The 27,472-nt window shown below is 22.2% G+C and overlaps 1 protein-coding gene across 1 annotated transcript in view; it reads left to right on the top strand.

The window, feature by feature from the left end:
* Positions 1–306: 306 nt before the first annotated feature.
* LOC129606698 (putative uncharacterized protein DDB_G0282133) overlaps positions 307–27,472 on the top strand; it is a 72,447-nt gene continuing 45,281 nt past the window's right edge. Inside the window, exons 1-3 of the mRNA XM_055517164.1 lie at positions 307–603; positions 2,381–3,268; positions 18,796–19,234. Of these exons, the coding sequence (XP_055373139.1) occupies positions 19,099–19,234 (136 nt within the window). The 5' untranslated portion in view covers positions 307–603; positions 2,381–3,268; positions 18,796–19,098. The remainder of the gene's footprint in view (positions 604–2,380; positions 3,269–18,795; positions 19,235–27,472) is intronic.

Raw genomic sequence — 27,472 nt, 5'->3', positions numbered from 1 at the left:
TCAAATTTTATTTTTGATTAATTTTTAATTTTCTTATTTATAACAAAAATGTTATTCCCATTTGAAACAAATTTTCTCTCAAAATATTGCATTTGTAGCCTATATATGAAAATATTATTTAACATTTTCCTATCATGTTATTTTTTACATTTTTTTGTTCTTATAAAAACTGTTATACAAAAATATAATTTTATTTTCCCTTTTCTTTTAATTTTTTTTTGTTTTTTGTATTTTCTTTTTTCTAAAATTGAGTTGAATGGTTTTTCTCATAAATTGAGAATTTCATTCCGGTTCCTCGTTTTCGTCTAGTCGCATGTGTTACATTATACACGAAAATTAATCAACATACATTTCTACTATTATTATTTATTTTTCATTTCAACTTTTTGTTATTTTGAAAAAAGAAAAAAATAAAAAAAAAATAAAATAAAATAAAGTAAAATAAAAAAAATTTATTTCAAAAATTTTTTATTATTTAATCATCCGAAAGAATATATATGTATAATGATAATATATAATAATAAAGAAAATTTACACAGAAAAAAAAAAGTTTAAAGTAAAAATAAAAAAAAAAATAATATATTAAGTTGAAAATAGAATTACGTATGTATGCATGTATATATATATATATATATATATATTTGTAATAATATAAATATATATAAAATTTTATGAAGTGAAAAGGAAAATTATTATGTAAAAAAAAAAGTGCTTTTCATATATATTGTGGACTTTTTGATTTTTTTTTTAACTTTCTATACTCATCAAGTTTCTTAAAAAAATAATTAATATTTTATTTCAATTGCAACATTAAAAAATCTTTAAAAAATTTAAAATTGTTATATAAAAAGTAAAAAAAAAAATCTAATTTAACATTTAATATATATATATATATATATATATATATATATATGCATAATATATATAATATATATATACATATTTTTTAATTATGAATATTTAATTGAAAAAAATTACCGAAAAAATCTATATACATACACTTACACAATTCCTATATAATATAATATTATACAATTAATATAATATAGAACGAGTAATCCAGAAAAATTATATATACCGTCGATATATATAGTGTACATTCGATATATACATTTTTTTTTTCTTATAAAACTTACAAATACATACTAGTAAACATATGTATTTGGAGAAAGGATAGTAATATTAATAATATATATATATATATATATATATATATACAGGAAGAAGAATGTAGATTAAAACGAAAGACTTTGAAAAAGGAAAAACGAAGGATATTTAAAAAAAAAAAAAATAATAATTTTTTGAACATTTTTGTTTTATTTCAACATCTTGTTTTCTTTTGTTTTTTTTTTGTCTTGTTCTTTGATTTATTTTGATTTTAATCAGAAAATCAAAAAAAAAAACTCAATACTTTTGTTACTGTTACAAAATAACATTTTTAATGTAATCATTTCTATATAACATTATATATATATATATGTTAATAATTGTATATATATATACAAAACTATAATTATATAGAAAATTATCTTATGTATATATATATATATATATATATATATATATATATATATATATATATATATATATATATATATATTCAGTATATATATATTTAAATATATGGGTAAATAATATTATAAAAAAAAAAAATTTATTTTTTTAAATGAAAAATTTCCTCTATATGCCCCTACATATTGATTTTGTAAATAGGGAAGAAAAAGAAAGAAAAAAGAAAGTATAATTTAAAAAAATAAAAAAAAAAGAAAATAAAATAAAAAATATTTTTTGTTTTTACGTAAAAAGCTAATAGAAAAATATACAAACCCATACATACATACATAAGTATAAATGTAAAATATACATACATATTATATATATATATATATATATATATATATATATGTATACATAAGTATATAATTTATACATACTTATGTATTAAATTTTTTGAAAGAAAAAAATAAAACTTTTCTATGTTATTTTTTCACTTAAAAGTGATTATGAAATAAATCACAAAATAAAAACAAAAAAAAAAACATTCAAAACAATCAAAAATTGTAATAACAAAAAAAAAGAATTTTTTTGCAAATTTTCAATTTTTTTTTGAATCAAAAAAAATTTTTTCTTTTTATTTTAAATTTTGCTTTTTCCTTTCTCACTTTGAATAATATTCAAAATTATTACACAAATTCTAAAATATTTTTTATTGAAAAAAAAAAATTTTTTTTTCGAAAATTTTTTTTTTAATTTTTTTTTTTTAATTTTTACAATATTTTTGTTTGTTTTTTTTATATAAATAATAAAAAACATTTAAAATTTTTTTTTTTATTTAAAGAATTTAAAAATTAAAAAAAAAATTTTTTTTTCTTTTCAAAAGATCATCACGAAAATATACCAAAAGTGCTTATCTAATAAGTTAAAAAATAAAAGAAAAAAATAAAATTTAAGAAAAGCATAAAAATACATAAAAATTTAAAAATAATAACAGAAAAAAAATAAAAATTAAAAAGCAGAAACAAAAAGAAAAAGAAATGTACACTAATTAAGCGCTTAAAACAAAAAAAAGTGTTCAAAAGAATCGAAAAAAAAGAGACAGCAAAAAAAAAAAAAATTGTACAAAATTTTTTTTTTTTTTTAATTTTCACTATTGAAAAATTCGATTTGATTTCAATTTGTTTTTAAAAATTTTCGATAAACATTTTTGTGTTTTTTTTTTTTTTTTTTTGGTTTTCTAAAAAGTTTACAAATACCAATCACATATACATATATATATATCCTATATCAAAAGTGTAGAATAAATGCATATTTGCATTTTTATATTACATTAGAAACGAGAATATTTTTTTTCAAATTTCACTTCATAAAAATGCTCAATTCTTAAAGTATTTTGCTTTTTTTCTCTCTCACACCTACCTACTATACTATATTACTGCAATAATACAATTTTCTACATCATCACACATTTTTATTTATATTGTCATTACAATATTATTGTTGTTGTCGCATAATATGGGCTGCTTTTGAACCGGGACTGCGTAACAGAAGAAGGAATGTAAAAAGTGAAAGAGAGAAAATAACAGTAAAAAAAAAAAAGAAAAAGAAAAACAAACAAAAATCGAGAAAAAAAGAACGAAACAATATAAAAGTCATCAACTCATCAGAATTTTCCGTTTTTATATTTTCTTCTTCAATTTCCATATATAACAAACAAGGAAAAACAAATAAAAAAATATAAGAGGCAAAAAGGAAAATTTTGAAAACTTAAGTAAGTCTAATAGTTATTAAGGAATACATAATTTATTATTTCATATACAAAATAAATATATGTGTGTATATGTGTGTATAACACTTAAAACTTTTAATATGTACATATAATGTTAGCCGGTTCTCTTTTAAAGAGAATATTACAAAAAAAAAAAAAAAACATTTTTAAAGTTATTCTCTATTTTTTAACAGTAAATTTTTAGTTGATCTAAAATATTGTTTTTGGTATTCAAAGATTTTTGATTTTCATTATTCAAACTAAGTGAAAAGCAATTAAAATACAAGATATTTTAAAAATACTTAAAATATTTATAATTTTATATTTTAAGTCGGTAGATATTCTCTAACTTAAATATTTAGTTACATGATAAGTGAAATAAGAAAATCAAATCTCGTAGATCTCGTCATAATTAAAATTCATTAAGGTTTCTCTGCAAAACTCTTATAAAAATATTCGCCATTTATTGTTTTGCAGTAAATATACTCTCTTAGGATGTAGCTCGATTACATATACAGTTTTGGATAATGCCATAATGCATTGAGTAAAATTTTTTGTACTCGTACTCTTGTGCAAAATTTAGAAAAATTTTCGATTTCAATTTTAATATCGTAAATTTTTAATTTTTCAAATATATTTTGGGTCAAATATATTTGGTAACTAAATGCTATACTGGACAATATTTAATAATTTTTCATTAAAAATTAATGTTTAATTCGAAGTCAATTCGAAAATGTTTTCCACATATGCACGGAGAAAAATAAAGTGAAGAAAAAAGTCCTTAAAGTGTTAAAAGTTAAAAATTTTTATTTTTTTTTTCTTTAGTTATGAGAAAAACAAGAAGATACACAAAAAATAATTCTGTGGTATTAAAGAAAATTCCAATATTTCGAAAACACGCATGTTTCGAGTAAAATGAGATGAAAAATTAGATTTTGCTTTAAAATAAAATTGTATTTTTTTTTGTTTTATTATTAACTATAATTTTGTCAGGTTGTTTTTTCACTTTTTTCAATCCTAGTTAGGTTGTATGTTATCATATAAGCATGTATCAATTTCATATGTCATTTTTAGATTTTAACTGGTAATGCGCATTAAATTGGTATAACTAGTCTGTCGCAGCTCTTTTCTCATAATTCTGTGTTGCATATTTAAAATTATTAACATTTATTATATTAATTTTTGTTGGTATATAATAATGAATGTAGTTGGTAATCTGGCCAGGGTTTGAGCTCAAAACTCGTTGGTTAAAAGATTGTTGTAATAACCATTATATAATTGGTTCAAACTGAATGAGGTTTATGTTGAGAAAATTTTAATTGGCTCCAGATTGAACAATAAAGTATGCGAATTAATCTTCACTTAAAAAGATGTTATATTTGAGCACAGATTTTATATGGAGCCTATATAATTTTATTTTTATGTTACTCGGGCATAAACATGTACTTAAACATTTGGTTATACAGAAATTTTATTTTGTAAAAATTTCACCTTTTTTTTTTTTGCTTTTTTAATACCTTAAAGGGTGATAAAAAAAAAACAAAAGTAAACTAACCACAACGGTTATCTTTAAGGTATAAAAGAAACTATAAAATATATAAGTATAACATACATGGTTATATGGAGTATGTACAAATTACAAGTGCATTTTTCAAGAGTTCTTGTGTACTTGTACACTTATTCAGAAAAATAAAAAATAGTTGTGCGATTTTGTTTGTCCTAGATGTTTTATACTTAAGTGAACAATATGGATATATATATGTGTACGGGTATTAGATATATCTCTAATCTATTGCTAGTAAAGATTAGTGATATATGTAAATATATTTAACTTCTATATGGTACAATGACAACAATACATGGTGTTTTCAATTTAAATAAAAAATAGGTTAGTTTCTCTACTCTAAACAACAATTTTATTGTAAAATTTTTATAAAGCGAGAATAAACTTATCATAAAACAAGATTCACAAAACTTAAAAGGTGATTGTTGGTGAAATTTTTGTATTGTTTAGATTTTTAGTTAAATATTTTAGAACCATTCTTATTATTTTTCACAACAACACTTTTATAATTACTTTATACAAAATATATAGTAGACTATTGTGCGTATGTTCTAAATTTATTTTAAAGTGACATGGAATAAAATAAATTGAAAATTCTTTAATATAGTTTCTAAAGATGTTTTAAGTTAGAATGTTAGATAATATACATAAAAAGTATATTACAAAATTTTCTTTATATAGATTCTCTACAGATTACACTAGAAAACAATAATAAATATAGGAAAATCCACTAAATATACAAATATAATTATTTTTCAATTGAAATGATTGCCATCAATCTTTATTCTGCTAATAATTTCAAAAATTACTTTGATATATTCGCTTAACACATTATGAGCGGGCGGCCTAGCATGTGCAACAATGTTGCGTAGCTGGCGAATATACAATGTACACATCCAGATACATAAAAAGTTTGAGGGCCCTATTACTCAAAAAATAACAAGTTTTTGAAAAAAATATAAGAATAAAAAATGTCTAAAATAAGTTTCTACATCCATATTGCCTATAATAGGATTAAGTGACAATCTACACAAGCGGATACTAGTACCCCACCCGCTCATAATGTGTTAATATAAAATAGTTCAAAATTTCTACTCAATTTTTAATTTTCTGAATTTCATATTTTCAAAATATAATTACATAGTTCATTCAAAATGTTTTTCTATATCAGATCTTAAATATTTATTATAAAAAATTTACTGGTTTAATAATAGGCAGCAAATATTTTTCTTAAAATTTTTTATTTAATATTAATATACTTCTCCAGTTACTTAATAAAATCGATAATAATAAATATATAGATACCTGGAAACATTTACTTTAATATCTATAAGGATAAATTTAATTACATATTATATGCTATTATAAAAACGCAGGTGTTTTCTTTAAACATTTAATTTTCTTCATTTTCTCTTTGAACTCGTGTACATATACTCGCGTACGTACGAGTATTATACTTGTATATCAAAATATATTTTAGATTATATAGAGGATTTTGACTTTCGGTATATTGCATAACAATATTTATCTAAATTTAACCAAAAAATGTTTTATATATATTCATACACTTAATACAAATATATTTACAAATAGACATTACATATAGTATTTATAAAACAAACGAATTTTATTTGCGTGTCATCATACGCTAATGGATTGCATGTGTTAGAGACTTCAAATCATACTATTCTGTTTATTTACAATATTTTGTTGTTAAGTTGAAAAATATAATTTTTTTTTTGTGCAAAAAAAAAAAAATAACAAAAAATTTTTTTCTTTACGTCACATTTGCTAAAATCATAAGTAGTTTGCAAAAAATCTTGCTGTTAATTATTTGGCGATATTTTAAAAATGGATTATTTTATATATTATATACCTATGTATACCTATGTTTGCATTTATTTAGCAAAATATGTACATACATACGTAGTAATTAAAGAAAACATAAATAGAAAATTAAAAGTATTTTCCGAACGGCCGAAAAAATTAACATCAAACATTGTTCGAACGGTTTTGTTGTAAACAATTGTTTGAAACAGTGTTCAAAGGGTTGTTTGGAACCATTGATGGCAAGCATTTGTGGATTTCGTGTATAAATAAAAATCAAACTAGTATTCGTCAAAGAAAATCTATGAACAATCTTTGAAGTCTAGATTCTGCGTTTGTTATAGTTTTCAGTTTAAATCACTAATTAATATTCAAACATTTTGTTTGATTTTATTAAAATTTTGATTTTGTTTGATTTGATTAAAATTTGATGATGTTTTAATACGTAATTCGTTTGTAATGTTCGATTAGAAAAATTACAGTGTCATCTATGTTTTTTTTTACTAAACAAAAACCTATATATATATGTTTGTATGTATGTATAAATACTGTTTGATTTTTTTGTAGCTTTGTTATAATTTTCGTCTGATTATTGAAAATCTTAAAACAATTAAAATATTTATGTTACTAAATAAGATTTAAAATTAAAACTTAAAAGCAATTATTTTTATTTTATTAATTATTTCTAATATTTTTTATAAATATACATATGAAAATTACCGCACTTATTCCCAATTGTGTCTCCATACATATTTATTTTATTGTTATTATATGTTGGCACGTTTTTTTTTTTTTATTAAAGCCCACCACTAATCGGTATAAATTCATAATACTATTAGTTTGGTATAAAAATTGATTTCGTCTTATTTTATTTTAAATACATACTATATTATTTTAGTGCTGTAGAAATGAATAATTCTTATATACATATAACTATATGTTATTATAAGATCGTTGATATTATTGACATTGCATAAAACTTGGCGTTATATTATTATTCTGTCGTTTTTATTGTATACCATTAATGTGATTATTTATAAACAGTGAGTTGTTAAAAAATTTCAGCACTATATTTTTTACATTTTCAAAATTAAATTGAATTTAGATTTTTCATTGCATATAATCAAATTTTAAAATGTATAAAAGTTATACTGTGTTAGAATTTATATAAAAGTAATGTGATTAGGAAAGCATTTTGTATATATATTAAATAGATGTTCATTATAGAAAATAGACCGTAAATTGGTAGAAAGAAAATCTAAATTTTCATAAACAATAAATTGTTCATAAAAATTGAATATGTATTGGTAGGGGTTAATAGCCTCAAATAATGAAAATATAACAAATATAATGTGCACATTTATAATATTACATAATATAAATATATATGTATATGAGACCGAACGTTTGTATTGACGGATATTTAATTTGTGATGAATACACATTTCTATTGTTATATAATTAAGTTTAATGTTGTACAGTGCACCTATATGTTGTATAGTAGCGTTTTTTGTACTTTAATTTGCATATACACATACAAACATATACATATTTCGATGCATTTTAAACTTTGCACTGTAAGCAAAGTGTTTTCCAATAAAAAGAAAATTCTTGAGTATCAAACTTAACCTATTTTATCTTATTACATAGAATATTGTGTACATATACTCATATGTATAGTCATATGTATGTATTCTATAATATAATTATAGTATAGTATAGTTTATGTGCATTTTGGCAAAAAAGAAAGAAAAATACTTGAATTTAAAATATATCCACACATAATATTAAAGTTCTATACTAAAAATTTTTATAATAAAAAAAGCAACTAAAAAGTAACTGCACAAATGCATGTAAAAAACAAAATATCGATTAATTGAATATAAAAAAAAATTTTCACGTGAACTTTTCACTTGTTATGTAATCATATGACAAATTTTAAGTGTTTTTTAACAAATCTCTATCACAATATTACAGAGAAATAATTTAAATATTATTTTCTTCAAATTCAAAATATTTACTTTATAATGCTGACATAATTAAGAGAGAAATGTACGGTATTAAGAGAGAAAATTTACTAAAAATAATGAAAAAAAATATAAAATAAAATTAAATTTTTGCATTTCAAAATTTATTATAATTTCGGTAAATTAGAGAATAATTTTGAGAAAATTAAATTCTCTTATTGAATAACAAGTTGTTCTCATTTATATGTATTGAAGTGAGAGAGAGAGAGTATGTATTCAACAATTCTGTGTACTGAATAAATGCACTAAATTAGAGAGCGCGATCAACCATAATATGAGAAATGGAATTTTTATGTAAAGTAAACAGTAATATAAAATTATAATGTTATGCATTTAATAATCACAGTGAAATGAACTTGATCCTGTGTGATTATATTAAAATGAGAAATGAAGAAAAAGAAAAATAATATTATGTGTAAATATTTAATATATTGCAAAAGGTTTAATAATATTATTTATTTAATTATTTCATTAAAATTTCTTAAAAAAGGGTTTGGTTAACTGTCCTAGCTCTGTCGTACAACACGTACATATAATAGACATTGCGGGTTAAGTGCAAATAGTAGTGTATACTATTATTGTAAATAGAATCAGAATGCAAAGACTAGTGGCGCTATAAGTCGAAATTTAAATTATTATAATTAAATAGAATATTTGCAAAACCTTCTGCATTTAGCGTAATAATATGTGTACATACTATCATTTATATTAATGCAATTATGCATAAGTCAATATGTATATACGAAAGTATGATATATGTATTTTATCCAATTATAAACGAGACGAAAACGTCAACATGAAAACCCAAAACAATTTATAGAAGAAGACATTCTTATACTTATACGTACACATATTATTGTTATACTTTTAGGCATTTATATATAAATTATGCATATGTGCATATGTTTGCAATATATATATAATTTTTGAAAGTTTCGATGATGAAATATTTAAAAATTTTTCTTTTTTTTTTTTATATTTTCATAAAAAAAATAATCCTAAAGACGACTATAGTCTTTATTTATGGTTTTTATACATACATGCATAAATGATTTTCAAAAACAAATTATATGCATATAAATTTAAAAAAAATATATGTAAATATGTATAAATATATATATGTATATATAAATGTGCATTATATTTTTTTATTTTTAAATTTTATTTTTATTGTTTATTACCATGTTCACATAAAGAAATTCTCATAATAATTATTATAATATGAAGTTTTACACTGAAAAAATTCAAAAATTTTTATAATAACGCTGTACATAAAATATACAATTAAAAATTTAATTAAAATGTTTTATTTTTTTTAATTGTAACATTAAAATTAAAACATTGATTTTAAGAAAATAAATTTTAATAGATACAAACACATGAAAACATAAATTTTCGAAATAAATTTCTAAAATGACGAGTAACAATAAAACTATTCGGAAAAATTCTATTTTTACACGCTTCCGTAAAATTATTAAAGATTTTGGTCAAATGTACATTGAATTTATGATTCACTTTCAATATAATTAAGATTTCTTTAAGATTTAACATGTGTTAGTTTTAGTTATAAGAATAATATAAAATAATTTTCATTTTAAAATAATTTTGCTTTACCCTACATTTGCTTTACGTACTGGTAATGGATCAGCTCAAAAATTAATGCTGATATAGACATGTCCGTCTGTTCGCCTAATAACTTGAAATCGTGACATAGCTGCTATTGTAATTTAACCAATTCAAATAAGAGGTTCAAGTAGCTGCCATGCAACCCTAAAAAAAATCGAAAATTAAATTTTAAATATTAAATAATTAGTGTACATTATATGAAACACTGTCAGAGTGATTATAAATTAAATTGTGGTAACTGTGAAAATGGTACTGTATCAGAAGTGAGCGACTTATACTTATTTTTATTAGTTTACTTCTACATTCAATTACGAAATAGTAGCCGGTGACATGAGATAAATTTTCAGTAAAATTGCCGGTCAACAATGTGTTAAAAGACTTAAATCGTTTGAAGGAAATGTGGTATTTTGCAGATTATCATTTTAATCCAATTTTATTACAATATTTATTCTTTAATATTATAACAGTATTAGTGACAAACAATCTGTATACTTTATATTTTTATGAAATTATGCAATATTCTTAAATATTTTTTTAAAATTTATGGAACTAAATGATGGAACCCTGTTCCCAAACTCTTTTTCAAGCATATATACATATGTATGTATATGTACATAAATATGTTTATAACACTTATGTATATACAATAATTCTATTCTGTCTTTAATTTTTTCTTTTCACATTCTATTTTATAATTTTATTGTCGTTGTCACTATAAATAATTTTTCATATAACCATTATAATATACCGAAAATGTTTGACATATTAGTATATATTTACATAAATATACCCATGTAGGTATATATATTATAACAAAAAGAAGAGAAAAGCACTTTTCCTTACATTCAATTATAAAAGAAAAAAATATTTTCTTATTCTTATTTTTTTTAATTTTCTATTTTAAAACATCGAATAACAAGCGTAATAACAAATAAAACACGTAAATACAAATATATATACCTGCATACATACATACATACAAATATAAATATTTTAAAAATAACATTTTTAATTTGAAAGAAATTACCGAAAAATAACAAAACATTTGGAAGCAAACAAAAAAAAAAAGTATTTTAATTTATTTTGAAGTCAATAAATGAATTGTTAATGGAATTTATTGCAATTTTTACGTTTGCGCATTTACGCGACTATATGCGTCTACTATACGAATATACATTATCATGTTAGATGAATTTATCAAGTGAATTTTCACTATGTTACTTGCATTTAGTTCGTTAGACGAGTAGAATAAATATTTGCAAAACACTTCTACCACAAAAGTTTTCTTTGATATATTAGTGTATGTGTAGTGTGTGGATGGAAATATATGCATATTTTCATATAGAGCTTAAAAAATAATAAAGTTGGGTCAAACCAATGGTTTGTATTATAGCACTTTTCCCTTCAACAAGTGAAAATTCTGCTTTTAAATACAGTCTATGTATACCTATCACACTATTAAAATTATTTTCATTCATATACAAAACTATTTCTAGGATTGCATATATTTAGGATGACTCATACATGCAGTCTTTGAAATAAAGCAAAAATTAATATAAAGTAGGGTTAACATAATGCTCGATTTTAAGGGTTAATTGTGTGAGTTAAGAAAGATAATTATATTTTTTAATGTAATGGAATTTATCGTTAGTTTTTTGTGTTTATAGAAATTTGAAAAAGCTTGCGGTTTCGGAAATATACGGTGTCAAATATTCAAATTTTACAAATTTCAAGAGGCGGTCACTTGAGAGAGAAAAATTTTTTCTAACGAAATGAACTATTTATTAATGTCTTAAAGCCCCTAAAATTTCAAGCTTCTACAGGCTGAGGTCTAGAAGAAAAACGACATTAAAAATTTGGAAAAAAAAGACTTTAGATAACGGTAAATTTGAACGGCCATTTTGTTTTTCTAAATTTTAACCATAGTATACCGCGCTAGGAGAAGCAAGCCGCTGCCTTTATGCGTTTGCAAAATTTAAAAAATGCTTATGGTTTCATTGCAACAAATAGTTAAAAAAGGCCATTTTTAGGATTTTGGGGGGTATAACTTCTAGAGGGGGGGAGATAGGTGAAAATTTTGTTCTATGGAAATAAGTTTCTAGTAAAGATCTATGTACGTACAAAATTTCAGCTTTCTATCTTCAAGGGTGTAGAAGTTTTGTAAACAGACACACGGACAGACGGACGGACGGACGGACGGACAGAGTGAAACTAATAAGCACTTTTTTTCAAAAAAATTTTGGAAAAGTGCTAAAAAAAGATGAAAAATACGCAATATAATTATTAAAATTGTCAATACCCTCGGAATGTGCAGTAACTTTGGTCTATTGCTACACAATTTAATAATTTCAACTGCAATTTTAAAATAAAAAAAACGTCTTTTTTGAGCTTTCAGGGCTCTTGAAAATGTTAGCATTTTAACAAAAAGACTTTATTTGCAATTCTTAAAAAATTTGGTAAGGACTATGTTCTATTTGTACTATTTTTTATTATTTTTTTTGTTTGTATATTTTCCGGGAATTGCATACTTTTAGGCGAAGTAGTAAATTAAAATGTTATTCTTTCACAAGATTTGAGTTTACTTTTATTTATGAAAAATTGGAACTTACAAAACGCAATTGCTAAATGAATAGAAAAAAATGGCGTTAAGAGTTTGGAACTTCAAACAAATCGGAATAGTCTCCTAGTCTTCTTTTACATACTTTATTGATTTTCAAGACGTTCATTTTGTCTACTCATTATAATAGCGCTTTCTACAAAAATTTCCTGGTGTTTGTGAAAGTATTTTAAGTATAATAATATAGGACGCATTCATTTGCATATAATTACACCATCATTTCACTTAATTACTTTTAGTATCACATATAGAGCCGTACGTATATGAATATATAAAGGTGTCATTGGTTTTATAAACATACTTCAAATACAATACAGAGTTTTTAATTAATATAATTAATTTACATATTATATTATTTCGTTCTGTGTCAATATGGGTGTATACTTGCTATAATTAAAGTCTATTTGCAAATATAACAATATTTTCTTAAAATTATTCTAATGAATCTAATTTATAAATAATGTAAAGACGACTTATACCATTGCGTATATTATTTGCACAATAAAATTTTGAATAATAAATAGTTATTAGAATTGATTAGACACATTTTATTTATAATAATTTAAATAATAATTAATTTACCTTGTATTTGAAAGTATATTATCTTGAAACATTTGAAAATTACAAATTTGATTAAGCTGACAATTGAATAATTATGCTCAATTTTAATTAATTATGTATAAAATAGATTTTCAATGCCATATATTTGCAACTATAATATATAGTAAACATTGCAAACGAGAGTGGTCGCAGTAGTCTAGTGGTCGTAGGGAAGACGAGTGAAATAAGTAAGAACCCGAAAAGAAGTTCAACAAGAAGCATCCCCTTCTACCCATTAGAGATGGGTAGGTTCAGAGGGTAAACATCATAATTCCTTTAGCTCCGCAACATCTTGACATTACAGTGACCCATTTCAGTGACGCGTAAGCACTACAACCAATAGGTAGACTCTCTACAATATACGTCAATAGCTCATTCTACAATTTTCCAGCCAGCAAGGCCAGATTAACCTACGAGTACGTGCGGGCCTCCATCCATAAAGCCTTGTTCCTCCTATTATTTTCCTTTTAATTTCCTTTTAATTTCCTTGTGCACTACTCATATTGTTTTATATTTGAATACTTCCGTATTGTGTAAAATTTAATCGATCTCATTTTACTTTAATCAATTACAATTCCAAATAATTAACTCTCTATAATTAATGCGAAATTAGCTCTCAATTTCTTACTAGAATTTTACTCATCAACATAGACACACAATTAATATACATACACTTGTGTATTTGATCATTTCACTATATATTTCATTATTTTTATTTACATAATCATTACCTATATTAACATTTATGCTCAATTGATATATTTATTAAAATATATTTTTATGTAGATTTATGCCTATGTCAATACAAGCGTGTACTAGTCTATACAATATTACGAGTAGATTGTTATAATATTTTTACTAATTGTTTTTAATTAGTTGTTTACTCTATGCTCTAACAAAATAAAATTTTTAAAATAGCTCAATATATTTAATAAATAAATAAATAATTAACGTTTTTTCATTACGCCATGCGGCATAATGTGTTATATACGCATTTAAAATTAATTTTATTGATAACATTTATCTTACAAAATGTAACAACAAATAGTCAGAGCCATTTACAGGAATATAATATTCCAGATTACTGTGAAGATTTTTCGAGAAAATTGTAAATGGATATTGAAACACTATTATGTGTGAAAATTTTATTATACTGGGCGAGAGTTAATGGCGATATATCTGAGTACGGTCTACACGCAACATTTGCCGTTGACTATAAGTATGCGGCTAGGCTGGATTTTTTCTTCAATCCGAATTCTGTCAACTACCATTAACAGAAAGCAGAAGCTCTTTCATATTTTTGAGTTGCCGAAATGTGTGATAGAGCTGGACAGGGTAACGAAAATTGATACTGGGGATTATGCGGTATTCTGTATCAGAAGAACTGGGTGGTTGAAGATATAGGTAATCTACAATGGGATATTTGATGATGGTCTAAGAGCCACAGCCACACTTATGTAAACACTTATGTGTTTACATAAGTGTAACCGCAATATTTATATAAATATATATATGAATAAATTAAGAAAATATTATTATGTTATTGTAAAATGAACCCAATTAAATTCTTAAATTTATAAAAAAATTTATAAAAATTCTTGGTGGAATCCCATGCGTCCGAATCTAAAAGCTAAAAGTGTTATCGAAATTAATTTGAAAATCTAAAGAAAAAGTAAATATGTAAATAAAAAAAATATGACTTGCTAAATTTGCTACTTTTCTACAATTTTATATTAAAGACATTAAATTACATAATACTTTTAACTACAACTCAAAATAAAATCACGTGGTACATATATAGTTTTTCCTCTCACAAATTATGCATTTCATTCAATAATTCGTGTATTAAAATTTTTGTGTGTGCACAACACATTTGTATATATTTCATTAATATTTTAAGAGAGAAGATTGATAAAAACACTGCCTATTCCCGAGCCCGCAAGCATTATACTCAATACTGGTTTGTTAATTAAATATATAAACATCTCTTTTTATCTTATCTTCAAGTTTCTCAAAATATGATTTTTTTCTGAAAACAGTTTTAAGCTTTTGAGTCAAAATAAAAGAGAATGAGTTATATAGCTGATATTAAATTAGTTTTCTAGTATAAAATATAATATTATGTCACTCACTTTTATTACTGAATATTTATGTATTTCTCTTTCTAATCTAACCGTACGTTAAATATTCTAATTAATTTAAGTGTCTTATAGCATATATAAGATATATAAATAATATTTAATTTTAAAATAATTATTTTTACAAATAAATTAAAAACACGTCTAAAACGTATATGTACACAAATATTATGTAGGTATTTTTTTACATATAAATAAAATAAAACAAAAATTTCAGTCAAATAGTCTGTCTTCTGACATATAATTGCGGTAGCGCATGTCATTACTCGATTTACGTTCATTATTATTACTAATAAATATGTTCACAATAATTCTGTAAGAATTTGTGAAATTAGAAATTTTTCGTTAATTTGTGAAATTATAATAATATGAATGTGTACAATTATGCAACTTATTTTCTTCTCTTTGTTTTTTTTTTGAGTAATGAGTGAAAATTTCTTGGCAGTTATTCACAACATTTTGTTATGTTTTTTAGTACCGCACATCTTTCCAATAAAGTACTTTCTTATATGCATACACTTTTATATTGTTATTGAAATTTATTCTGAAACCAAATATAATTTAATTTAATTGTAAATTAATATATAAGAGTAAGCATGATATTTAAAATATAGTAAAACCTCCATAAATTTTTGATTCTGTAGCAAGATCACCTGAATAATCCGACCAGATTTCCAATGTCCTTGAAATAAGTAACAATTGCTACGGGGAAATGCGTTTTTAATAACACCGTCTTTATATTTCCCGCCTCCATATTTCTTTTCTAAATATGTACCAATATGGCGGTCATTTTTCTTTCTTCTTGGTTGAGTGGTCATCTTATAGTGGTTCTACTTTAAGAAATACTATGCATATTTGATCACATGATTGCATATTTTTTTTTTAATTGTTTAAAATTAACTAAAATTTACAAAAATCTGTTGATACTTTTAGAATTTTCCTTTTACATCAAAAACAAAACTAAAAATAAAAGTTTTAAAATAAAGTGAAATTTATAATAAAATAATAAATTACATAAATGTCTCTAAAATATACTCGTATAACAATGAAAGGTTGTAGAATTAACATAAAAATCTCATTTTCTAGCCAAAAAATTGAGAGAATAATTTGTTTTTTTTTTTTTTTAAAGAAAGAAAGGAAGAAGAAAGTGAGGAATATTCATTTGTTTTTGTGTTAAATGAAATTAAGAATAGCTATATTTACCGTTTTTATTATTCAGTATAAACTTAGAATCTTATACAAAATAAAAAGAGAGTATGAGAAGATAACAAAAATTGAAAAGAAACAATTAATATTAAGAGGAGAAAAGCATATGTTTCAGGATGGATTAAAATATCTATATCATATTTTCGTAAACTTTATCATCTTCAGAGTTTTTTTTCAGTTCAACATAAGTAACTTAAAGCAACGTACCGCAGCATAACGCAACGTAATGTAACGTAACATAGTTACTTTCTGTTTATCTGTAAACCACGAGGGAACTTGTCGTTTTCAGCAAGAATTACAGTTTTTAGTTTAGTCTTTTCCAAAAAAAAAATCAAATATTCATAATTTTCGCTTACATACGTACAAGATGTTTCGTAAATGAAGGCTTTACTGTTATAAAAAATTTTGAACTTCTTACATTGTTTGATTTTTACTTTTCTATTTTTTGATAAAAGTTTTGATAAACTTTGAACTTAGAAATTTATAATTTATTGGAATCTACAGATAAATTTCAAAAAAATATTTAATTAAACGTTTTAGGAAAAAAATAAAAAAAAATAGATTCACAATGCGATTCCGATTTCTCTTCATTAATTATGTATAGAAACACGTTTATATTAAATAAAAAAAAAAAAATAAAATTAATACCATCCTAATTTGAGGCCACATTTATTATGTTTAGTGATTTTATTTTGTTCTTGACATTTTTTTTTTCGTTCTAAAGCTTACAAAACGCTTGTTTTTATTTCTATTTTTCTGTTTTTTGTGTTGTTGTTGTTGTTATACAAACATATACTCGTACGTATCTATATAATATTTATAAATTTTCTCACTTTTCTTATATTTGATATTATTATGTGTTTTTGTTTTGTTTGTTTTTAATATAGGACTGCGCGAAATCATCGCGCAACGCGATTAGAGAAAAATTAAAAATCATTTTGTCGTAGTCGTTCGTCGTAGATCTACCGTGCCGGTTATTGGCTCGCGGATATATTAATGGCTTAATATTATAAATATACAATGTATAAAAGAAATTAATTGGGAAAAAATTTTTTTTTTCTTTTGCGGTTTGCTTTGTAGAAAAATCCTTTTTTTTTTAATTCGCTTCATAAGTGTTATAAAAATTGTGTTTATTTTTTTCTGGATGAATAAATTTTTGACAAAACAAGAAAAATAAGAATTTTTTTAAGAAAGTAAAATTATTAAATAAAAAAAAATTTTTTTGTTTTTTTCAAATTTATTGGAAAATATTTTGTTTTTTGTCAGCGCAACGTGCATGAACACAATATTGTTGTGACTGTACGATAAATGTCAATAGTTAAATTGCTGAGATTAACTTTACGTTTAAATACCTATATACATATTATTATATAGAATTTCAATAAAAAACTTTGACCGATCTTCTGTGTCTTAATAAATAAAATTAAAAAAAAAATTAATTTGCTTTTTCATGTCATTTATTTTATGCTATAAAAATTAATTAATTAGTAATTCGAACAAAATATTGTGTAAATAATATAAGAAATTAAAATACATACAAGATATATAAAAAAATTAATATTAATAAAATCTACATTTTATGTTATGTAAATGAATTGGCGCTACTGTAGTTTAACACTATCGTAACATTATTACAATTATCATTGTTATTATAAGAGACAAACGAATTAATTATTGCGTGATCAAAGAGAAGAGAAACTAAAATAAAAACAAACAAAAAAAAAAATAAATAATTAAGACCGGCTAATTTATCGGTATCTATATGTATACACATATGCACATACTTATATAATTTTTTTGGAAAAATATCGCATATATACACACACACATATATTTTTATATTAAAATATGACTATTAATATTATATAAAGAAAAAGTGCAATATTACATAATCTAATAAATTTTTTAATTTTAAATTTTTAAAGCATATACCTACATACATATACAAAATAAGAGAACACATAGAAAAGTTAACTATTAAAAATTATTCTGGATTAAAAGGAGGAAAAAAACGAAACAAGAATAAAAGGAAAAAAAAACCAAAAAAAAATATTCTTTTATTGGTGCTTTATTGATTATTTGTGAAACGTGTATTGGCGGTGGTGATTTTTAATTAATTTGCAAAAAAAAAAAAAACAACAAAAACACAACACAAAAAAAAAAAAAACAAAAGAAGAAGGAAGAAACAAAAACAAAAAAAATCAATTAAAACTGGAATAATTTTTTAAATGGGAAAGAAAGGAACGAAGAAAAGAACTCAATGGCGCACATTATCAATAACAGAACAGGACGAAATAAATGCGACAACTGGAACAGCATACATTTCAAATGGGAACAGTACCACCGGAATAAATATCGACGAAGGTAAGTCTCTATTTTTTTTTTTTTAAATAAATTTCAATTGATATTTAACGAAAATATTTTATTGGCAAATAATGTAATAGTGAATATCTAAGACGGTTGAATTAAGATCATTTTAGTCTTCATTTTATTAAATTAAAAATTATTACCCTTTGGAATACCAGAAATGGAAGGAATTTATTGAGAAATTTTAGTAGCTATAATAATTCAATAGAAAAATATGTACAAAATTTCCATGCTTTTTCCGTTTCAGAAGGAAATGTACGGCCCAATGCGAATTAGTATAGTATTCTTAAGCTTTATATGAATAGAAAATACTGATCAAAATTTTAAGTTACAAGAAATTTCATATTAGAATATTTTAAATCTCCTTACTTCCATAACATCTTTGCAAAGATATTAAGAAATTTTAAGAGTTTATTTTATGTAGGGTAAACTTCTTATTCATGAGCCACCACCAGTTGTGAGCCACCACCCTATGTGAAAATTTTTAAAAAGCTAAGAATCTGTTGTGTATGGTAGGTAGCGCTAATTTACAAATTTACCATAAAACTTTTATTTTAATATCATGCGGTGTTTTAAAGAGACCAAATAAATTAAAAAAAAAAAATTTTATTTATTTTTAAATTATGAAAAAAATAAATTTTTAACTTCCAATTATATAAATAGAAAATTTGCTTTTAATATTATGAAATTCTTATTTTATTTTATTTATAACAAAAATCAGTTTTAATTGGACATTTTACATTAAATTTAAATGAACACGTTTGTATGTACATATGAATGCGTGTATATGCAATGTTTAAATAGCATAAATGAATTAAAAATAATAAAAATAGAAAATAAAATAAAAAAATAAACATTTTTTTTTTTTCAAATATTAAGAATAGAAATTATAAATGCATCATGCTTGAAATTTATAATTAATTTTACATAATATTTTAATGCCTACTACATATATATATATATATATATATATATATATATATATATATATATATGTATATGTATATATACATATATATATGTATATATATATATATACATATATATATATATATATATATATATGTATATTAAGCGTATAAATGCATACACGTTAAATAAAATAAATTTAATTATTGGAATAATAAATGTGAAATAAATAAAAATTAATTTAAAGAAAAATAATTTTTTTTTTTTTGGAATCTGTTAAATATTATTTATTTAACAGATTATGAGTCGGTATTTTTACAGCAATTAAATGAGTAAAGCAACAATTATTATTGGTGTTTTTAAAACGTTATAAACCTATAAACCATATGACAGTATAAATTTTTTGATATTATTTGTAAGTCTTTTCAATAGCCTATCAGTAAATTTGAAAATTATTTAAATAATTAAGCTTAAAAACTTGAAATTTCGTTTGATCTTATATTGTCATACGCATAATATAATTGTTAAACATTTTGTTATATTTGAATTGAATGTTTTTTTTTTTGAATAACTCGATATTTTATTAGTCGTGGCTTAAAAAATATTAAACGTTTAAACGTAAATTTAAATAAAAGTGTTCTATATTTTGTATAATAACACTGTCAAATATTTGTTTACAATGACAGCATAATACTTATTTACTACTTATTTAAATAAACGCTAGGTGGAGTGTAATTGATATGGGTTAAGTTATAGCTGAGAATTTAAATAAAATGTATATATTATTTAAAATATAAAAATATAGAGTAATATCAAAATTAACTTCGATACAAAATTTCTGCAAAGCAATTTAAAAAATATAAGGACATTTTTATTCGGAACATACCATAATTTACCCTAATATTTTACAAATTATTTACAAATCTACATGAATTTGGGAATTTTTTCTTCCCACAAATAAATAATGCCTTATATGAACCGAATCTCTATTATATAAGAATATTCACCACTTATAAAAATATTTTGAATTCTAAGAGTTCTTATTTTATTACCCCAGCTATATGTGTTTACAACGTATCAGAAATTCTGCTGCTATATAGATTTTGCATGCCAAATACACCATCTGTATTATAATTTTTCAATTAGAAGTGGTTATATATTTTATTTAGAATAAAATTTAAAATTCCAATTAAGTTTTTTTCTTGAAATATATATAGTGCGTGTATAAATTAATAATAACTATATAATTCTGTTTATATGAACGTAATTTTGTATATGAGTTCGAGTTTTCAATATTCTCAGTTTTTTTTTTCTATTAACACCGGCATAAATTTTTTTTTTTGCATCTTAATATCGCAAATTTTTTTGTTTTTTGTTTTTTATCTCTAAGTGTCGTATCAATCGCATAATTTTTTTTTTATTTTATTCGCTATCCCATTTTCACCACAGGTTTATTTCTTTGAAATATAATTTTTTATATAAAATCTTATAGATCTAGGATTGCTATATCTAGAGCTAAACATTATAAGCTTTTCGTTTTATAAGAAAAAAAATACCAAACAAAAAAAAAATTATTTAATCCACGTGATTTGAAATCTAGGTAATATTTATTAAAAAAATTAATATACATTTTTATTATATAAACATATATCTATGTATATATTTAAAAAAAAATTCAGAATTATTTATACAAATAATGTGGAATTAAAAAAAAAACAAAGTGGAATGAATTAGTAGCATTTTAATGCTTAAAAAAATTCTTAATAAATATTTTTTTCCTCCTATTAAATCTTAATATAAACCGAGCTTTTTAAAAGATTTGATTTTAAATATTAAAATATTTCTTCTAAGCTTTATTAAACTATGTTTAAACTCAAATAGTTTCAAGTACATTTTTATAAATTTCTGAAATATAATTTTTAAGGTTGTAAGTATTTTGTGTTCTGTTCAATAGATATACGATAATCGTTATAGTATCAACTTTTCCATTCTAATGTCTTCAAATCCGGGTCAGGTAATTATGAAAAATATAGGTGATCTAATATTGTATTAACAGTTCAGGGTTGTAACGATCCGCAATGGCAATTCGGAGAAAGGGATAACCTTACAGGGTTATGTATATAAGTATAGTTATGACAGACTTGTTATACGTCCATTTAGAGTAAATTAAAAAAGTATTGTAAATATAAATTGTGAATTGCAAATTTTTTAATATTCTCTCAATTTTTTTATATTTGACATTTTTTTCTCAAAATATTTAATAATTTACTCTGAATGTGTAAAAATAAAATATTTTATTTATAAAAATCTTTAATTGTTATTGTATATATATAGAATATATAGATTCTTAAAGATTATTCTTAAAGATCAAAAGTTCGAGATTTTTTTTTCTATTTAATAAAAACTTCTGTTTTTCTAGTGTTTGATCGCTAGTATATCAAATGAAGTTACTATTTTTTTTTTGAATAAATCAAAATAAAAATTACCGATTCTTATATTCCATTATAAATAATGAATAAGTGTCTATAATTGTATATATTTACGATATCCAGCAAATTATTAACAAAATCTAAATTTCTAACAAATTTTTTATATATGCATGTAAATTTCAATTTGTAACAAAAAAGAAAATATCATGGCGCCAATACAATAAATTTCAACTGACACACCACCGTCATTTCGATTTTTTTTTTGTATTCGGCTTGAAATTTTTGTTTTTTTTTATATAGTTTAATTTAAAATAATTTTGTTCTTTTCCCTATATATATTTTTCCTTTTATTATTGATTGTACACAATATATATGTATAGGTATTCCTTAATCTAATAAAAATTATATTATATTACATAACAGTAATCTGTAAATACAATAAGCATATATAAATAATTTTCCATATGCATAAATATAGGTATTGTTACATATAGGTGACATTTAAAAGGATATTCAATTCTATAATATTACTTTTAAAAATGATTTATTGTAATATAGGTTAAGTTACGTTATTACTATCATATATATATACATAAGTATATTCTATATGTTAATACATGCTCGTATTATAAATTTCGAATGAAATTAAGTTATCCGTTATCCTTAAAATTTTATAATGAATTGCTTCAAGCTATTATTTATACATATAGAAACAGTTGAGCTATAATATATAATTATAATACAAGTATATACTAGTAATTTTTTTCATATATTTACATTATATGTTAATGTAGGGTGCTATTTTAGTTTAAATATAGTATTAAAACTCATTCAAAAGGGTTCGATATTATTTTAATATTGCTCTTACATTTTGATATTTACGATCATTATACTCTGTAAATCATCGTAATAAATATAGAGATGAAAAATTTTATTCTTAATTATGAAAATTTACTTATAAAGTTTCAGAAATGACATAATTAAATAAATAAATTTAATTTCGTAAATAATTACACTCGAAAATCGTGAAATTCGACACTATTTCTAGGCTATTTCCATGCTATAGGCTACATTTGAAGTCACGAATTTTTAATGATAAAGAAAAAATTAATAGTTGACATAAAAATTAATAGTTTCGCATAAATTCGAAAATCGCAAATATTCGAAATATCGGAAATTTTTCGAAATTCTGGAAATTTTCGAAATACCGCTAAATATCGAAAAATGGGCGAATATTGGAACAAAAAAAATTTTGAATAGAATTAAATTTTTTTTCTGTGATTTTTTGACAATTACTTTTAATCTTTGTTGAGCATACAAAAATATATACTCTGCATATTTATTATACACTCCTACCACAATGTATTACTAATTACATTTAAAAAAACAATATATTTAATATACAATAATTCATATATTACTTTGATGTCATTTGGAATTTAAAATGACAAATTATTTTTGAAATTTCAAAGGATTTCGTATACTTAATTACAAATTTAACTTTAAAATTTCATTTTATGGGTATTAATCCTTTATTTTTTTCTAAACTAAATAGATGAATCATGTTGTGACATTAAAACTAAAATTATTAAAATTAACATACACAACAAATACATACATACATTATATGAATATAGAATTCTTACTTGATTTTTTTTAAGTGATTCTGAAAAATATTGCCAGATATCCTTAATAATATCATGTTGTTGTATATACAAATTTTGCTCTACAATATTTACATAGTACGTAATAATTTTCGAACAGGCATGTATATACATATAAATACATAGTATGTTCATGTATATGCACTAAAATTTTCAGATTGTAAAAACAACAATTTAAAGTTAAACTTTTTCCTCATTTTTTAATTTAAAAAGATGTAATTTTCGTATAGCAAAAAAAAAAACCGGGTATTTGGAGGAAAAAGCTTTTTTGTTGTTTTTAATAAAACTAGTACCTGGCATTTGCAATTTCTATATCAAAAACATTATTTCATCATGTTTTTTTCTTCTTGTATAATAAATATGCATTTTATTATAAAAAAAATATATAAATATATCTTTTTATAAATATTGATATATGTATAACAGTTTTATATATAGTACTTATGTGTTAGTGAATTAATATAAAATTTCTTTTGCTATTATTATAACTGAGTCAAAATTCTCATCGATGAGAAAAATTGCAATTCATATTTTCTTTTTATGAAATATTGTTATACACATATATGGTCTATATTAGAATAGAACTAAGTTTTATACATCTCCCCCTGCTTTATATGTATATCTCTGTATACTATAAGCATTTACAATGTCTCTAATTTCATCATAATATGAAATTTTTTTGATTTTTCTCTACATAGGAAATTTTTTTTACTTTAATCTTTAATAAAAATGCATTAAAATTTTCATTATTAGTTTAGATATTCTGTTATACTTAATATAGCCATGTGCATTGCCATTAAATGAAATTTTACTTTCTGTGTATATGTATGTATGAACGAATATTTATATGAGAATCAATCCTGTATTATGATGAAATTAAGAAAATTTCCCAAATTTAATGTAATTTATATTTTTATGTTTGTTGATGTATGTGTATGTGAAAATTTTGTTATACATATATTTAATTCGAATAAAATTGTATGAAATTTTTTTTGTGAATTGAAGAAAGTTACAATATTGCAATGCTATTATTGTAATTCTAATAATTTAATAATATTATTAGATTTTTGAATTTTTTTGAAATTTTGAATAATAATATGAAAATGCAAATTTAGTGCAATTCATAATTTGTTGGGATTCAGAAAAACGTTGTAGAATAATAAAGTTCGAATAAATTTTAAATTAGACAATTGTATATTAATATAGTTAGTATTCAAGAGTCTAAATTTTATACATTAAAAATGAATTATTTTTTTAAGGTAACGCAATATAGAAAATAATCTACATACTTATAGCTTACTTCAGTTAATCTATGTAGTCATATCTATTCGAGTCGAGTAAATTTTTAAGATTTATAAGAGTTAACAAATTGTGTTGCAAATTCTAATGAAATTTTTTCTGACAAATTGTGTAATACTTAATTGTTTTTGAACAGTGACAATTAAAAATAGCATTAAAAATTGTCACCTTGTTAACATTCTAATTATACTGTGTTATACTGTATACTGTGTGTTGCTAATTCGCATTCGTGTTACTGTGTTATAAGGAATGTTGTGTTTACAATTCAAGTAATAATTTGCTAATCTTTTAGTTTAGAGCTTCGAATTTTATTCTCATTTAAAATTACAATTTAAATGAGAAAATTTTAAAATAAATGAGAATAAAATTACAATTAAAATTTTACTTTTCAAATCATTGCTTCAGAACTACTATAAAACGCGTTCAATTAATGGAATCTCTCTTATTATAAATCAAAAATTATATTGTATAAGCAAGTATATTTGCCTTTTATATTAAATTGAATATTTAATTTTCATATAATTTTATTCTTTAGAGCACTTAAAGATTTTATAAAATAAATTATCAAATGATTTTTATTTTTTGTATATAAAAATATTTTGACTTTCTACAGTTATATATATAAAAGTATATAAATATATTCTATAATTTATACATGATTAAAAAATATGATTCTTATCTTGTTCATTTGCGTTTTTATGTATGTACATATTCGTGGACGTGTATAAAAGTGTATAAGTATACGAGTATAACAGTTTGAATATATTTTGCGAAGATTATAATATAATGTATAGTAGTATAAATCTTTATTGGGTAAATATGATTGATTGATTTGAAATTATTGATATAATTTTTTCCTTGTTTTTTAAATAAATAAAATATACAAAAATATTTTCATCATTAATCAAAAATATGCGAATAAACCGCGTAAATTTCTCGATTGGTTTATACTTTTTTTCGCTAAAATTACATTTATGTTTTAAAATAAAAAATTATTTAATAATTTAAAACATTTTGTTATACAGAGTATAATGTGAAAACTGTACACATTTTACCTATCAGATTGGTTGTTTTTCAGAATATTTTATTTGACAATAGTATACGTTTTTTTCTATGTAGGGTGATTCATAAAAATATACAAGAATACACTTAAGTAAAATTGATATTCCGGAGTTTAAATTTTGTTTTCATAAATATAGAGCTTTTATACTTGCTTTCATTACCCGTTCTAAGAAAGATATTGGCTGTGAATAAAATTTTTTTTGAAAGGCTTACAAGAGGCGTTACCTAATTTCGTACTCCTTCAGTTTTCGAAATGATTAGTATGTTGTATACTATTCTGGAAATATAATGTATTGGAAATATAAACTCGAAAATTCATAATTCGATGAATAACAGAATTTTCTGTTATCCTAAAATTATTTCTACAATTAGAATTAAATCTTTTCTGGAAAAATTTTTTTTTAGTCTTAACTTATCGGGAAATTAAGATAATTACGAGTATGTATAAAATTGTACATTATCATATTTGAAAATCTTTAAAACAAAATTTATTTATATTTCAAATACGCAAATAAAAGGATGTCGAAATCGAAATTAATATTTTTGATTTGACAAATTATGCTCTCAAATTTATTAAAAACGTGGTTTCCTTAAGTAAGTTTAATATTTTTTTTTTTGAAATATTTGTTATTATTTAAGACAAACTTAAAATTTCTCATAATATTAATAGTAATTTTGTTTGGAAAATCCGAAGTCTTGGATGGAAAAGAAATATTTTGTGAGCCTAAAATTATGCAATCAAAACGGGAATTATGCAAACTGAACTATGAATTCAAAAAAAAAAAAAACATTTCGATTTGTGAATTATTTTAAATTTCTGAAAGTTTAAATTGAAAATTTTGAATTTGGGAGAACGATATAAAATTGAGTCC

The sequence above is a fragment of the Condylostylus longicornis genome, unplaced genomic scaffold, assembly GCF_029603195.1.
Source record: "Condylostylus longicornis isolate FDR11 unplaced genomic scaffold, ASM2960319v2 ptg000020l, whole genome shotgun sequence".
In the NCBI taxonomy this organism is placed as follows: Eukaryota; Metazoa; Arthropoda; class Insecta; order Diptera; family Dolichopodidae; genus Condylostylus; species Condylostylus longicornis.
The sequence above is the reverse complement of the archived record's forward strand: the minus strand, read 5'-3'. Positions and strand labels throughout refer to the sequence as shown.